This window comes from Myotis daubentonii, chromosome 10, assembly GCF_963259705.1.
Source record: "Myotis daubentonii chromosome 10, mMyoDau2.1, whole genome shotgun sequence".
NCBI classification, from domain to species: domain Eukaryota; kingdom Metazoa; phylum Chordata; class Mammalia; order Chiroptera; family Vespertilionidae; genus Myotis; species Myotis daubentonii.
The window spans coordinates 38,086,516-38,104,327 of NC_081849.1; the positions used below are offsets into that span (position 1 = coordinate 38,086,516).

The 17,812-nt window shown below is 42.9% G+C and overlaps 1 protein-coding gene across 1 annotated transcript in view; it reads left to right on the forward strand.

Moving 5' to 3' along the window:
• CNTNAP2 (contactin associated protein 2) overlaps positions 1-17,812 on the forward strand; it is a 1,845,032-nt gene that overhangs the window by 1,752,455 nt on the left and 74,765 nt on the right. Inside the window, exon 21 of the mRNA XM_059712082.1 lies at positions 860-953. Within this exon, the coding sequence (XP_059568065.1) occupies positions 860-953 (94 nt within the window). The remainder of the gene's footprint in view (positions 1-859; positions 954-17,812) is intronic.

Genomic DNA, 17,812 nt, shown 5'->3' on the forward strand with positions numbered 1-17,812 from the left:
AAATATCAAAAAATTTCTATATGTGACACGGCACCAGAGTTAAGTTAGAGTTTTCAAAATGCTGACACGCTGAGCTCGAAAGGTTCACCATCACTGCTCTAGGAGCTCATTGTTGGGGAAACACAATTAGATTTTATCGGTTTTTTAAGGCAGGAAAAGCCACACAGGGACACAAAGGACAAGTCCTGTGATTCTGGGACAGCCTCATTGGCACTTTACGCATGGGAAGGGTAGTGAGAACTATGCATTGCTCCCACCCCATCACTGTAAGCTGTTTCCATTGGCTTTCTCCTCCCTCCCTCTGTGGCCAACTCACCTGCCCTGTGGTAGAAAGGAGAAGTTACCCTCATTTTGATAAGCAAGACAACTATGTATGCTTACCCAACCTGAACCTCAACATTTGAATATATAGTCATACATAAAATATATATTCATATTTGAATATATATGTTCTGAAGATCAATATTGGTCTATAAGCTGATAATACAAAAAGGTGAAGAAAGTGGAACAGTAAGAGGATCCTAAACAAAATGTATTGCTATTGATGTAGCATTTTCTATCTCAGAGATCAGTACTGGAGATTTGATCAAGCAGATTTTATCCCAGTAAAATGAGCAAGGATCATAACCCAGGAGGTAAATTATCCACAGAAAATGTGCATAAACTGGAGAACAGTTCATAAAGGGTCTTCACTTACCAAGTTCACATTGCTTTCAAAGAGCTATGAAGGAACAGACTTCTAATGAAAGACGGTATCTTGAAACCAAGATTCAAAGAGTGATGTCATCCCCCCAGAAGATTTGAGTCCAGTGCAAGATAGTGGCATTCTTCTAAAAATGACTCTTTTTCCTTCCTGCAGCTGGATCATTATCCTTCTGTGAGTTACCACCTGCCAAGCTCATCTGACACACTGTTCAACTCTCCCAAGTCGCTCTTCCTAGGAAAAGTTATAGGTAAGAATTTGGGGCAAATTGCTCATGTCCTATATTCTAAAGCTGCTAGTTCCCCTTTTAAACAGATTGTGGTTGGTGATTGGGGCATCCAAGTCAATGATAGTTGGAATCAGTGCTATTTGGTGTGTGGCACACACTAAAACACAACTAAAAGCAAGTGTCTGCTCCTGGCTTCTTTATGTAGAATATGTTCATTGGTTTCTTAAAGACCTCTGCCTGCTAACGATATTTAAATTAACTTTTTTTATTCTAAGCATATCAATGTGATTCTTTCTTCCTCTCACTCCTGATACTAGCTCACCTGATACTATTTGCAAGTTAGAAGGCCAGTAGGAATTGGAAAATTGTGACAGAACAGCATCCCCTGTGTGTGATCGTGGCTTTATGAGTCATCCTTGCCCTTTTCTTTACTATCAGTCAGTGCTATCGAGACTAAAATATTGATATGATTGACTAGGTATTTTTAAATGATTAAGCCAATGGATTTTTTACTATGAGAATGTATATTATGAACCCAAGATGGAAGTAGTAAGATGGTGGATAATGTGCTGGCCAAGGAGGAGGGTGGCTCTGTGTCCAGTGGATAGTGGTGATGAGGATGGTATTAATCATAAAAGGCATTCAATTAAAAAAATTGGGTGGGAGGAACAGATAATAAGAGAATAGGAGACCCAACCTATAATAAAAATAACAATAATATACACAATAATATAGGACTTATTGCAGGCCCAACTCCATTTTAAGCACTTTTAATATATGAACTCATTTAATCTCTGTAGCAATTCCATAAGATAATCAAGATTATTATCTCCATTTTACAGATGGCAAGACTGAGGCACAGAGAAATTAAATAACTTTCCCTACTTAATAAGTGGAACCAAAACTTGACCCCAGATAGTCAGATACCTTGGTCTATGCTCCTAATATAATCTCTGTGATGGTTGACTTAGAAATGAGAAGGGGGAAAAAAAAGAAGACTTGGGCAGAGGAGGGTGACTAGTCGAGGGATAAGCCCTACATCTCATGCTAGAGAGGGGCCAAGAACAAAAAGTATCCCCAGACCTAGAACCAGGAACATACCAGGCAAAATAACAGGCAAGCAGAGTTGTATGTGAGACCACAGAGGAAAAGAGGAGGCATGGGACAAGGGTGGTGGTGACAATGGCTCATGAGTGGGTGGGAGAGGAAAAGGAATGATAGCTAAACTTCACTGACCACCTACATTGTTTTAGGCATCGTACTAAACATTTTACGTGTATAAATATGAACATTTAATGTCCCGACAATCCAGTGAAGTAAGACCTATGGTTATTATCCTCATTTTACAGATGAGGAAACCAAAACTAAGGGAGGTCACCTTGCCAAAGTTACTCAACTAATATGTGGTCTTGGGCAGATCAAAAGAACTTGTCATTAAGGGTCAAGGTCCAGAAGGGCTGCAGCTGAAAGTCAAATGATGTCATTAATTAGGAACAGGAAGTGACCATTCAGTGGGGTAGAGCCCTGGCATTCACAAAGCATATAACCTGAGATATTGGCGAGTGTCCAAATGCCGCCATATGCATTCCCACAACTCAGTCAAGAACATTTGAAAATATGATGTGTTCCTTCATGGCCATTGATGTTTAATTCCATCAAACTCTACATTATGAAACTAGGACAGTCATAAAGACATTATATACACTGTGACTCTCCTAGAGTAATATCTACCATGAACATACCTAAAACAATGGACTGTATTGCTTCATGAAGCTCACAAAGTCAAGTTTTGACAGAACTGTTGGGGGATTGCTAGATTCCCTCACTATAAATAAAACTCTCTGGTTCATCAGTATTTCAGGTCATATGATGAAAGTCATACTTTGCCAAAATTACCTATGCAACATGGCTAAGACCTTCAAGGTCCTAAACAAGTAACATCATAAAGGCAATGTTCTCTGTAACTAAGAATCTACTGTGCTGTGAAACTGTGCCAACCTAAAAGCGTAACACAAACCTCAGATATATGAGTGTGACACCCAGCGATTTATCTCCACCAAAGGGAAATTGTACTGTGTTCGTAAACTAACTGTGTGTGGCAATGAGTAGTTTAAAGAACTGTAAGGAAGTCCACAGTCCCAAGATGGAGATGGCGTCATACACATGAGAGCAAGTCAGGATGCTGCCAGGGATGCCCAAACGATGACATCTCGCAGTGATTGGCTCATCCGCACCAGCCCATGAACTCCTTGCAGACCAAGACAGTGTCTCATAGCCCCACTGTCTCCTAACAAGGAGCAAATAAATATTTGTTGAATAAAGACTAAAAGGGGGGGAAAAAACAAATGAATATCATCATAGGAGTATACTACAGCGTGTGAGGGTATGGATGCTGCTGCTAATACAACCAAGAGAGTTAGTACAGAAGATGTGCACTTCTCGTATGTCTTGCGATCTGGTTTTTCTCAAAGCAGTATTTGGTAGTCATGAAGTTGAAAGGATGTCGGCTCTGAAATCAGGCAGAGCTGGTGTCTTAGTCAGGCTGCTATAACAGAATACCATAGGCTGGGTGGCTTACAGCAGAAATTAATTGCTCACAGTCTGAAGGCTGGGAAGTCCAAGATCAAGGTGCCAGTAGATCAGGTGTCTGGTGAGGACCTACTTCCTAGTTTGCAGACAGACAGCCACCTTCTCTCATTGTACCCTCACATTGTGGACAGAGGGAAAGCGAGCTCTCTCACCTCCCTTCTTATGAGTGCACTAATTTCATTTACAAGAGCGCCACCCTCATGATCTAATTGCCTCCCAAAGGCCCCACATCCTAATGTCATCCTCTGGGGGTTAGGATGTGAGCATATGGGTTCGGGTGAACACAAACATTCAGTCCACAGCAGCTAATGATGTTTGAATCCAGGCTCTGCTTCTTGTTAGCATTGAGCCCTTGGTCATGTTCTTGAACCTCTCAGAACCTGGGTTCTCTCACAAGCTGGGGCACAAATGCCTACTTGCAGGTTGTTATCTCTCAGTGGGGAAGTGTGTTTTTTCTTTTTAAACTAATGTATTTGCAGCCTCACTGTCATTTTAATTTGCATCTCTCTGATGATTAGTGACATTGAGCATCTTTTCATATCTCTCTTGGCCATTTGTATGTCTCTCTGCATAAGTGTCTATTTAGGTCTGCCCATTAAAACATAGATAGTGATTTCAGAGAAGAAGGGAGAGGGAGAGAGAGATAGAAACATCAATGATGAGAGAGAACCATTGACCGGCCTCCTGCACACCCTCCACTGGGGATCAAGCCCACAACCGGGGCATGTGCCCTGACCTGTGCCCTGACCGGGAATCGAACCATGACATCCTGGTTCATAGGTCAACACTCAACCACTGAGCCATGCCGGCGGGGGTATAGTTAGCATTTTTTATGCTGGCTCTGTGCCAGTCGTTGTGGTATGTGTTGTAAGTGAAGTGCTCTCTATCATGCTCACAACACTACCCTAGACCACCATTACCCTCATTGTGTGGAAGGTGGAACCAAGGCTAGGAAAGCTTAAGTTATTTTCTTAAAACAGCACTGTTAACACTTAGGGTGAGATAGGTCTTTGTTGGGAGGAGGGGGCTGTCCTGTCCATTGTAGGATGTTTAGCAGCTTTCCTGGCCTCTATCAACTGGGTACAAGTAATGCCAGCCCCCAGTTGTGACAACCAAAAGTATTTCCAATCATTGCCAAAAGTTCCCCATGAGGGCAAAGTCCCCACCGGCTGAACCACTGGCTTAGAGTCCCGCAGCTAGTCATTGGTGGAGCTGGGGTTTTAAATGAGAGATGTGTGACACTAAGGGCTAGGCCCTGCTTCCTGGTAACACCTGCATCTTTCAGAGTGATGGAGAAGCAAGGAAGTGACCTGACCCCTGGAGATAAATTCTGTTACCACAATCAAAGTCACAGTGAAGACCGAAAAAGTCATGTGGGTGCCTGGGGAGGCTTTGGCCACCTCCTCAAGCCAGTCTTTCTTAAAATTGGATCATTTAGTAGGAGCAGGAATGGCGAGAAGTATTTTTAAATTTCCCTTTGAAAGCAACCTCTATTTTAGTGAGAAATAACCAATATGTGTTTACCAGCTATGTAAATATTCATCTATAAAGACGGATTGAACTTTAAACAGCTATCTTGTGTACTCCAGTGCGGTTCTGACACCTAGAGATCAATGCCCCCAAGCAGTTGCTTAATCAGAAACTGATCTCATGAAAGAAGACAAAGGAGGTGGATCTAAATAAATAATCTGCCTTCACAGGAGCTCTTTGATGAGCATCACTTGAGAAAGGACACATGGAAAGGATGAAAGAAAGGGTGCCTGATTGAGGCCAAGTGTGATCTTTCTAAAGGGAATGGAAGAAATTTACTCTAGAAATAAAAATGTGATCCCTGTCAACCCACATCACGATTTTAGGATGGGTAGTTACATGTCTGTGTCCTTAAAGAAGAAGGTCAGAATAATGGGCCACAAGCAAAGCTTCACAAAGTAGAAATTTCACCAGACCTACTTATGTCCATTTTTCATCATTTACTAGCTGAATGATGTCATAGACTTTACGTATATAATTTTCAGCAACAGATTTAATAGTCTCTCAAGAAATCTTTAAATCAAGGAAGAGAAACATAATAGGAGGCCTGAAGCAGGCTCTTCTATTTTCTGATGGTTTGGGGTTTATTTGTTTGTTTGTTTGTTTTTTCAACATTTCCATTAATACCTTGGATAAAGACACAAATAGAAAGTTGATTATGTTTGTAAGTGACACAAAGCTGAGAGGGATGTTTTCATAAGCTGGATGATGAAAAACACTTCAAAAGCATCTTGACAGGCTAGAAAGGTAGGATAGAAATAATGAGATGAAGTATAATAAAGATAAACTTAATTCCTGTACTTAGCCCTCCCTCTCCCTAAAAAAACCACATAAGTAGAAGATGGAAGTCTAAAGTCTAAAAAAGACAAAGGGGTTGGTTTGATGGAGAGTTTGATATGAGCCAGCATTATGTGGTGATCGACTTGTCAATAAATACAATTCTGAGCTATAGCAATGAGAGAATTGTGTCCAAAGCAGGGAGTACTCTCAGACCTCAGCTGGGATGTCATGGCCCATCCCAGGGACCTCATTTAAAGATGGATATTAATCTCCAGAAGAGAAAACCAGACAAGCAATAACCCATACAGGCAAAAATAAAAGACCTGGGGATATTTATCCCAAAAAAAGGTAGGATTTCAAAGGAGAGAACCCATTTTCCATCTTCGATGATGGCTACAGAAAGGAGGGGTTAGGCCTTGAAAAGGTTTACCTAGCAGAACAGAAGGAGACCAGTGAAAGAGGGGGAGATCTCAGTTCCCTGTAAGAAAGAACTTCCTAATAATTAGAGCTATTAAAAAATGAGTGGCCAGCCCTAGTCAGTTTGGTTCAGTGGGTAGAGCATCAGCCTACAGACCGAAGGGTCCCGGGTTCGATTCTGGTCAAGAACATGTACCTGGTTGCAGGCTCCTCCCTGGCCTAAGCCATGGTGGGGCTTATGCAGGAGGCAACCAATTGATGTGTTTCTCTCACATCAATATTTCAGTCTTTCCCTCTCTCTTCCAGTCTCTCTAAAAATCAGTGGGGAAGTATCCTCTGGTGAGGATTAAAAAAAAAAAAAAAAAGAGTGGCCACACCCTGACCAGGTGGCTCAGTTGGTTGGAGCATCGTCCTGTACAACAAAAGATGGCTGGTTTGATTCACAGAAAGGGCACATACCCGGGTTGTGGGTTCAATTCCGGTAGGGCAGCCTCTGGGAGGCAACTGCGCTCTCTCTCTCTCTCTCTCTCCCTCCCTATCCCTATCCCTATCCCTATCCCTATCTCTTTCTCTCCCTTCCTCTCTCTAAAATCAATTTTTAAAAATTGTAATGGTAAATTTTAATAAAATTTTACTCTGAGAGATAGAGAGTGGCATTTAATCGTTTTGTTTTAAATGAGTGGCCACTATTTTGAGGTTGTGAACTCTCCATTACAGAGAGCATTAACAAAGACTAAATGGAAATGTGTCCTGTACTTTGAGGATTTTTCTGGATTTATTGAGACAAGATTAGATAAAGCCTTAACCCTTTGACACAATAACATTGATGATCTGAATAATTTTTTTCTTTTTTTTAGTGAGAAGTACAATATTAAAGTAGAGAAGGTTCTGTTCCAGTGAGAACTAAAAGGGTAATTCTGTTCAGAGTTCCTTGCTCTCATTATGGATGTACAAAGATAGGGATTTAGAAGCATGGCAAAACCCAGTGCTCATCACATCACCGTAATGCAGTGTTATTAAATAGAGAGCCTCTGTGTTCAGGATGGTGGTATCCATTTTCATTTTAGAAAGTTAAATCTGAGCCCTCATTTTATTAATTTCTTCAAACTATTTATGCCATTGTGGTGATTCATGATAATATAAAATCATAATGAAGTAGATCTATTCCATAATAAAAAGGCATTAATTCCTCTGCGTCAATGTGAGAAACTGTGTTTGGAAAGAAATTGAATATTAATGTGAAGTCATTATTGCTTTACCAACCATTGCTAGTTGTCAGTGGCAATGTCTAGGGTGGTAAAATTAAAGGTGAACACCTATCTATCTGGATTTAATGTAGTTTATAATGATATTGGTTCCATATCCTAATATTTTCCAAACTATCATTATTCAAAGCAACTCTGATTGGAGATATACATATTAGTAACCACTAAATGATGTGTATTTTGCTCTAAAAAAATATATTGTTAATAAGAAATGCTATTCTCGGGCTTTCCAGAACTTTCTGGAACTTTAGCCAAGGCTCCTCACACAGCAAGGAATGACATACTTGTAACTTTATTAATTGTTGAGGTGGTATAGGTGGTAGGCACTCTATTGCTTGCTAAATATTTTCAGCCAAGAAGTTTGAGTAGAAAAGACGTGCACTTTCTGGGCTAGAACATTTAGTGGCTAATGCCAGAAGCTCTGGAATCCTTTTGTCCTTTTGGTGTGGTAACTAGCAAATCTCAAGACAGCAGCTGTTCCATCACTTGGGCCCCTCTGTAACCACCATGACCAGGGAACCCTGTCAACTCATGATGAATCTCCAGCATAAGAAGGAAAAAACCTTTGCTTTTTTAAGCTGTGGAGACAATGAGGCTATTTGTTACTGTGGCACAACCTGACCTGTCCTGATTGGAACATGGGATTGCAGTTAAGAGCAACAGCATTTGCCATTATGCATGTGGGTTTGCATTCTTACTCTGTTACTTACAAACTGTATGATTTGGGCAAGTCACCTCACCTCTTGTGTATTTTGTTTCTTCATGTATAAAAGAGAAATAGTAACGGTTCCTAACTGGACTCAACAAAATGATATATTTAACTGGTATCACAGGGTCCTCCATATAGTATGTGTGTAACTACAATATTATTTGTATTCAGTCATAACTAAACAAGAATATAACCATCATTTGTCATGTGCCAGGCATTATATATGTCATTGGAACATCAGTGATACCTGACATGTGGCAGGTTACGTGGGAGATGGCAGTACAGGGTTTTTTGGAAGCAAGAAGGAAGGGCACTTGAGCTAATCCAGGAAATGAGGGAAGGCATGTCAGAGGAAGTAGAAGCTGAGACCCGAATGATATGTTAGAATTCTCTGGCAAAGCAACAGGTACAGTTTCTGCCTTTAGAGCAGTGGTTCGCAACCTGTGGGTCGCGCCCCTTTGGGGGTTGAACGACCCTTTCACAGCGGTCGCCTAAATGCATCCTGCATATCAGATATTTACATTACGATTAATAACAGTAGCAAAATTACAGTTATGAAGTTAGCAACAAAAATAATTTTATGGTTGGGGTCACCACAACATGAGGAATTGTATTAAAGGGTCGCGGCATTAGGAAGGTTGAGAACCACTGCTTTAGAGGCCTATGTTCTAACCAGAAGAGAGGAGAAAATGATGGAAAGGCAACTAGAAGTGAATAGACATGTGGCAGGTTACGTGGGAGATGGCAGTACAGGGTTTTTTGGAAGCAAGAAGGAAGGGCACTTGAGCTAGTCCAGGAAATGAGTGAAGGCATGTCAGAGGAAGTAGAAGCTGAGACCCGAATGATATGTTAGAATTCTCTGGCAAAGCAATGGCGTGGAGAGGAGGGCAGAAAGAGGAGGAATTTTTCAGTTCTCTGTTGCTATGCAGCAATCCACCCGACACTCAGTGGCTTAAACAATGCTATATTACTTCACATAATTCTGGGGCCTGCCTGGACAGCACTTCTGCAGTATGTGGTCTCAGCTGGGGCCTCAGGATGACTGACTAGATAGTCTAGAGGGGCCCCAGCCACGAGGTTGCCCAGGAGTTTAGCTGAGGCTGTCGGCCAGGAGCCTCAGTTTCCCCTCACGGACTCTACATCATGGCAGCTGGGCCCTAAAAAGAATCATTCCAAAAGCAAAGGTGCCAGCTGGTGACCTCGATGACCCAGCCTCAGAAGTTACAACATCCCTCTGACCACATGCTGTTGGCCCAGATCTGGGCTTCGGTTGCTCCATTTGCCCACACTCAGGGGAGGAGAAGCAGGTTCTATCTACTTGGTGGCTCAGTGGCAAGGTCACACTGCCAAGGAGCACGTGGGATGAGGGGTACTGTGACCTCCTCTGGAAACACCAGTGTGGTGAGGGAAATTAGAGGGCCCACAGCCAGTGCCATTCGGAATGGTGAACCCGAGGCACATGATAAAAATGCTGCAGCGGTAAGCAGGGCTCGGATCAAAACAGCTTTAGAAGTCGGTCCACACATCCTGATTTGCTCCAGGACAGTCCCAGTTTCCATCTGCTGGGACAAGAGTGATTGACCAGCGATGCCCACATTCACTCTGAGCACATGAGCCGGTGTAGGTTGATAAACTGCATGATCACCTGTCCTGTGTGCGGTTCTCCATTGAGGTCAGAGCTTCAGCCCACGTTCCAGGGAAGGCGAAGCCCCTTGGTGGAGTAGAGACCAGGAGAGGAGAGGAGGCATGCCCAGAGATGAGGATTTGAATACGAGTTCATATGGGAGGAGATCCCAGGAAGTGTGAGTAGGGGAGTGCAGAAATTAAACAGGGAAAGGAATGGAGCATTTTCAAACCCTCACCATTGCAGCGACCAGCGCTCAGTGCTGCTGGGAGCTGTGGGAGACGGTGCAGGTCATGCCTCAGGAGGAAGCTAGGGCTCCTCCCCATCCACGCCCCCTCCCCAGCATGACTGAGAGCTGCTTCCAGGAGTGTTAACTCCCCAGCAGTTCTGGCTTGCCCAGGTGCCCACCCAACGTGCTCCCCAGGCCAGAAGAAAGCTCAGAGCACAGGGGCTCCCAGGCAGTGGTCTTTGGTCTGGAGTCAGAGGGGAATGGGAGCTACGGCAGGGCTTTCACCATGTCGGCCATATTACAGGATTTATTTACAAGTCATGCTAAGGTTCTAATGTTATCCTGGGGGCAAAAGGGTGTCATTGAAGCATTTTTTTTTTAATCAGGAGAATAACCTGATCAGGTTGATACATTAGAAAGATACCACATCTGCAGAGTGGAAAACGTATAACAAGAGTGAGTGAGAGGCTGCAAGGAGACCACTGGAGGTTTCTATGGTTATAACAGAGCTGCACGATGGAATGCACAGCTTGGATACCAGAGAGCATGCAGTGTCTCCATTTGTCCATGATGCTCTGATGCTCGTCCTGGCAGCCAGGGCAATAAACTAACGTCCAGCCTGGTTGACAGTGAGTCCGACCTGATCATCCCAACAGTTGCTCTTGGTTGTGCTCTGTCCCTCTGGGAGAAATGTTCAGTCTCTCCAGTGGCCGCCCCGCCCCTGCCTCTTTCTATACGATGGTTAAAAGGATGTTGAATGTAGAGGGAATGGGCAGCAAGAGGCTGCTGCTTAAGTGCTCTCTTGACATCATCATGGGAGGGACCTGGATTCATACTGGTCCTTGAGTTTGCATGACCTGCCATCTGCCGGCTGCCTGGTCACTGGATGCTCTGGCCGTGGGTGATAAAATCTGTGGTTGAAGAAGGTATCATCTCTCTTTGATGCAGGCAGTGCTTCAGGGTCATCTGCCACCTTTGCTTCCTTCTGTCCCCTCATCTCTCACTCAAGACAGGTCCCTGGTCTCTGCCACATCCTGCACCCTCCCCATCTCATGCAGAGGCACTGAGAGCAAGGTCACTCATACAATCACTTTTCAAGCCTTTGGTCTCGTCATGCCCACTAATGTGCCAAAATCCATAGTAAGTCACATGGCCTAAAGAAGAGTAAGAAGGGAAATAGACTGTACTTCTTTAGTGGAAATAACAGCAAAGTGAGGTGACAAAGGACACAGATGGGGGGCGGGGAGGAAATGGGGGGCATTAATGCAATCTACCACATTCCCTGTTATCAAATTCTCCTACAACTAGAAATAGCATCATGTCTTCCCCCATTTAGCTAGAAGGCTGGATACTGCCTCTGTATCACAGGAAAACTGTAACCTGCTTAGTCCTTAGTGGGTTAAAAGGTATGAGTAAACGGATTTGTGGAAATCATTAATTCATTCGAAAGTACAGTATGTTGAGTGCTTATATATACCAGGTGATAGAGATATCGCCTGGTATATACAAGTCCTTGCCCTTATGAAGCATATATTCTAGTGGGCATGGAGAAATAATTGTAGACTATAAAGTGAGCTAGTGATAAAGGCTATGGAGGAAAATAAAGGACCATAAGGGCAGAGGGTGTTGAGATGCGCAGGAAGGCCCTCGGTGAGAAGGTAACATGTAAGCAGAGGTCAAATGTCTTTGGGGAAAACTGGGCAAAATATACAAGGGATCTCTCTCTATTATTTCTTACAACTGCATGTGATTCTGCAATGACTTCAATACACATTTCAAGTTTTAAAAAAGTAATAGAGGCCCTGGCTGGCTAGCTTAGCTGATTAGAGCATCATCCTGATATGCCAAGGTTGCTGGTTTGATCCCCAGTAGAGCACATGCAAGAAACAACCAATTAATGCATAAATGAGTAGAGCAAGAAAGTGATGTTTCTCTCTCTGTGTCTCAAATTAAATTTTTCAGGTAATAGAAATAGAAGAAGATGTAGTCCACGTGATTCTCTGGAGTCACGTATTCATGGGATGAGAATCAGTGTCTCCTAGGGGCTGATCCTGTACTCACTGCAGAGGGTGATCAACAAGAAAGGAGGATGTGAAATGACTACACCATCATCTCCTGGCTCACTCTGTTTTCCTGCCTCCACCAGCAGAGACTGGGAAATGTACAGGAATTAAATATTTATTGACAGCTTAGAATTTCATAGTTCTTTTAGGGTTGTTATTGAAGGGAATGATTAATATAATGCATTTCTTAAAATAGAGATAGAGAAAAACGTGGTAGATTGAACTGCCTGCCACCTCTTTCAGGAGAGTCCCCGATGGCAGCTCATCGCCTGTGATTGATATCTCCCTCCTAAGAGGACAATGCTGCAAAATTGATAAATGAACGAATGGCAAATAGTTAATTGAAATTTCTGCTTAGTTGCCTTTGGCTTTTATTGTAATGATTAAAGAAATAGTAAAACACTGATGAGAAAACATATTTAAGTGATAGGCACGAAATTATATTGAAACTAAAGAGAAGCAATTTTATTTAATTTTTCATGTCCGAAAGAAAATTTAACATAGTCTTAATGTCCAAAATCTTCTCAAAGCTGAAGGAAATCTTCTCTTGGAGAAGTAATTTGTCCAGTGAGTTATAGTCTAAGGTTAGCTTCTCATTCTTCTTAAATTACATTAATAACTTTCACTGTTAGAAATCTACTGGGATTTTTTCATTATTGTTATTACTTCCATAGACTCATAGGAGGCCTAGGAAATGATATAATTAAACCATGTTGTCTCACAGCTGAGGAAAACGAGGCCCACAAAAGCTTAAGTAGCTGACCCACCGTCACATAGCAGGTTAGGTCAATGTCCTTTCCAAAATAACACACCGTCAAATGTCCTAATAATCTTTGCTTGCCACCCAAATGAGTCTTTTTGACAAGTACAATGAATAATTACAGCATTATGATCTAAAAATTCACTCTCAACATCCAGATAAAACAGCTGTACGAGCAAATCTTTTAATTAAGCTTAGGCTGGAAAAGAAGACACTGCAGAGTGAAGGTTAAGAACGCACGCTCGAGGGTCGGACGCCGGGATTCCAGCTGTCCCGTCCGCTAAAGGAGCCTCGGCGGGTTCCCTGCATACCTGAGCCTCAGCTTCCTGCAGGGTGAAATGTGGACAACAGTAGTAATGGTGGCATAAGCCTCACTGTGAAGATTGAAAATGGTATCATGATGGACAGGCCTCCTCACAGAACCTGGCACATAGAACGTGCTTGGTGTGCCGTAGCCAGTGCTGCTGCATCTAAGCTTTGACTTAATCAACAAAGTACAGTGATAGGTCCACCCAAGGTTACCCAAGGAGGATTAGATCCTCTCTTCTTGGGTCTGCGACATCTCATGGTGCACAAAGACTGCCACTTATCATTGCTGCATCTTAGACCCAGGGATGGAGAATATAGTATGTTTGGGGGAAAGGAATCTGGGCTACAAAGATCCTTTGCATAATCTTGCTCATGAGCTAGAATTTAAATCCTGGAGAACTTGAAGGTTAACCCATTGCAATGAAAGCAAATCAAGTCACCCTTCATTTGAACTCTCTGAAGGACAAAACAGAAAATTACAAAGAAAGGTGGATGGAAGACACAGATTTAGACAATAAGTTAATTCTTTGGAAATTCCTCCATCAGCCTCATGGCAACGTTCCCTCCTCACGGGCTTTTCTATAACAGTTGAAGGAATATTAGAGAAATGATCCTATATAATAAAACCCTAATATGCAAATCGACCAAATGGTGGAACAACCGGTCACTATTTGCACACTGACCACCAGGGAGCAGACGCTCAACGCAGGAGCTTCCCCTGGTGGTCAGTGCGCTCAGCCAGAAGCCAGGCTCACAGCTGGCAAGCGCAGCAGCGGTGACAGGAGCCTCTCCCACCTCCGCTGCAGGAGGGCAGTAAGGACCCAGAGGCCCCAGTCGGTGAGAGCCCCAGACTGTGAGAGGGATGTCCACTGAGGGGTCCCGGACTGTGAGAGGGCACAGGCCGGGCTGAGGGACACCGCCCCCCCCGGGTGCACAGATTTCGTGCACTGGGCCTCTAGTAGAAAAATAAATGTTTTCTTGGAAGAGTCATCTCTTCAATAATCCCACTGTAAGAAAAAGCATTAAATGTTTACAACAGATATTTCACATGACTACTTTATTTTCTTGCAGTAAGCATGGCTAGATTTCGAATGTGACACCTTCATGCTCTGAAAATAAGATAGATACATCCTGTGGCCTGAGTCCCCCTCCTCCCTGCTTTTAAATGTAGCTGTTAAAAATATTTCAGGGTGCATATCATGAAACACTAATTTTCTACAAGAAACTTCTAATAATTTTTAATTTATAATTCACACTACTTCTCCCAGGTAAATACATTGTCAAACTATTATTCCATATCTAATGTCCATGAGGAATTATCATTCAAAGTATACACTCAGAGGACAAAGCAAAGTCATAAACCAGAAGCAAGCCATAATTCTATTTTCCTTCGTCATTGGAGTCAACTTCATTAAACAGATTGTCCTTCAGTCTCATCTACAGTAACTAGACAGATAAAACGAGGAATGAAGTCCATTAAGTGCTTACTAAACTTGCCTTGTGAGTAAATATCTTCTTAAATCCCCATTTGATAGCTGAGGGAAAAGGCGCCGAGAATTGAGTGTCATGTGCCAAGTCATATAGCAAGGAAAGGATGGAACCAAGATCCCAATCTCTCTGTGCCTCTGTCTGTCTGTGTATTATCTGTCTGTGTTATGGAAGAGAAAAGACCCTGGAACATAGACATAGTATATTTATTTGACATTTTAAAATGGGGAAAATGTCAGTCTCTGATAACACTGTTCTTTCCCTTCAATTTCCCCATCAGGCCTACTTCCTCGTCAGCTCTCAACCAGTGGAAGTCTCTGGGCTGTGGGAAACTCTGGACAGTGACAGTCAGGCAAGACCTGGCTTTCAAATCCTGGTTAATACAGGAAGTGCGGGGGCGGGGGGGGGAGCACGGGGAGAAAAGTCCATTGATAAGCACAAATCATGTGCATAAATTAATTTTGTCAGCCTAGTGACTTTTTAAAACATTAGGTTTTTATACATTTTCCTTACTATTGGTCATATGAATCAAATCCCACAACATGTAAAGTGTTTCAGGGTGTTTTTTTTAATCATAAGGTTATTTAATTTAAAATAATATCAAACTAATGGCAATAAAAGGTACAAATGGAGTCATGTTATTAATTTAAAACAATGGTATCTAGGAAACTAAGATGGCGGCATAGGGAAACACCGAAATTGCTGCCTCCTACAACAACTTCAAAACACAATAAAAGGACAGAACGGACATCATCCAGAACTTACAGGAGGGCTGGCGGAGTGGAAATTCTACAACTAGAAGGAAAGAGAAAAGCACATTGAGGGTCAGGAGCTGCGGAAGTAAAGTGCAAAGGTACGGAGGCTCAAGAGTGCGAGGAAAGGGGCTGGTACCTGAGGACGCGGCTGTCTTTTTGAATTGGGAGGGAGTCACAAGCTCCCGACTGCTCTGAACTCCGGTTCTAGGAAGTCTCTAGGGACCCAGGACTCATACAGGGAGAAACTGGACTGTCTGGCAGCAGGCAGAACTCGGAACTCAGGGCAGCTTTCCCTCAGAGGTGCTTGCAGCAATTAAATTATCAGGACACTGAGACGCGCGTGGCCCCTTACGGCAGGGCTGAGAATCCGCCATAGTTCCTTGCTCCACCCTTTGATTCCCTGAGACCCCGCCCCACCCAGGCTGCGGCAGAGGCTTTTGCATATGAATGCCCTGGCCCTTTGCAACCTGAAAATTACCTAACAAACTGCAGCTGGGCCACAGACCCAGAACTTCCAAGAGAAGGCCCAAGGCCCCACAGCAGCTTGCATTGCTTCACAGCTGGGCCTCATCAGGGCACATCCAAACTCCAAAAAAGGAAGGGGAATCTGCAGTTCTCTTCATAGCTCCTGCTGGGTAACCTCTAAGAGCCAGTGTACCCAGTGGTCAGAGGGGGACCATCCGGATTACAACTCCTCAGATCCATAAGGGACACACCCAGGGAGCAGACTCAGTGAGCACCCAAGCCCCACTGAAGCAAGTCTTGCCCTGGAGGGGTGTCTCCAGCACAGAAGTTCTCCCACTGCAGACAGAGCTGATTCTCACTGCCAATTGGCCTGGGGGTCAATTCCTCCCAGTGATCCTACAACAATCAAGGCATAACTACAACAAGACTGTGCACAAAGCCCACAAGGGGGTGCACCAAGAGTGTCCACCTCAGGTAACTGGGGAGGCTGAGCCACTGGGCCCTACAGGACACCTAGCACACAAAACCACTCTACCAACACAGGGAAGCATAAAAAATGCGGAGACAAAGAAACAGATCACAAATGACAGAAATGGAGGAAAGCAAATGACTGGATATAGAGTTCAAAACCACGTTTATAAGGTTTTTCAAGAATTTTATGGAAACCGCCGATAAATTTAGTGAGACCCTCAAGAAATCTAGTGAGACCCTCGAGGATATGAAAAAGGACCAACTAGAAATTAAGCATACACTGACTGAAATAAAGAATAATATACAGAGATCCAACATCAGACAAGAGGATCCCAAGAATCAAGTCAAAGATTTGAAATACAAAGAAACAAAAAATACCCAACCAAAAAAGAAAAAAGATTCCAAAAATATGAAGATAGTGTAAGGAGCCTCTGGGACAACTTCAAGCGTACCAACATCAGAATTATAGGGATACCAGAAGAAGAGAGAGGGCAAGATATTGAAAACTTATTTGAAGAAATAATGACAGAAAACTTCCCCCACCTGGTGACAGAAATAGACTTACAAGTCCAGGAAGCGCAGAGAACCCCAAACAAAAGGAACCCAAAGAGGACCACACCAAGACACATCATAATTAAAATGCCAAGAGCAAAAGACAAAGAGAGAATCTTAAAAGCAGCAAGAGAAAGAAAGTCAGTTACCTACAAGGGAGTACCCATATGACTGTCAGCTGATTTCTCAACAGAAACCATGCAGGCCAGAAGGGAGTGGCAAGAAATATTCAAAGTGATGAATAGCAAGAACCTACAACCAAGATTACTTCATCCAGCAAAGCTATCATTCAGAATAGAAGGTCAGATAAAGAGCTTTACAGATAAGAAAAAGCTAAAGGAGTTCATTACCACCAAACCAGCATTATATGAAATGCTGAAAGGTATTCTTTAAGAAGAGGAAGAAGAAAAAGGAACTCTTACCATTTGCCACAGCATGGATGGAACTGGAGAGAGGATAAATACCACATGACCTCACTCATTTGTGGAATACAATGAACAACATAAACTGATGAACAAGGACGGATCCAGAGACGGAGAGGCATTGATTCGACTGTCGGGCCTTGGAGGGAAGGTAGGGGAGGGTGGGGGTAAGGGGGAAAGATCAACCAAAGGTCTTATATGCAAGCATATAGGCCTAACCAATGGACACGGACAACGGGGGGGGCGGGGGGGAGGTAGGGGGTAATGTGGGGATAAGGACACATATGTAATATCTTAATCAATAAAAAATATATTTAAAAAAACAAAAAAAAAATAAAACAATGGTATCTAGTCTTAAAAATGACTTAGCATCATGTGGCTTAATAGTTTGAAGGTTTGATTTTACAGCCTTTTTAAAAATTTAAATTAGTTGACTTTATTTTTTAGAGCAG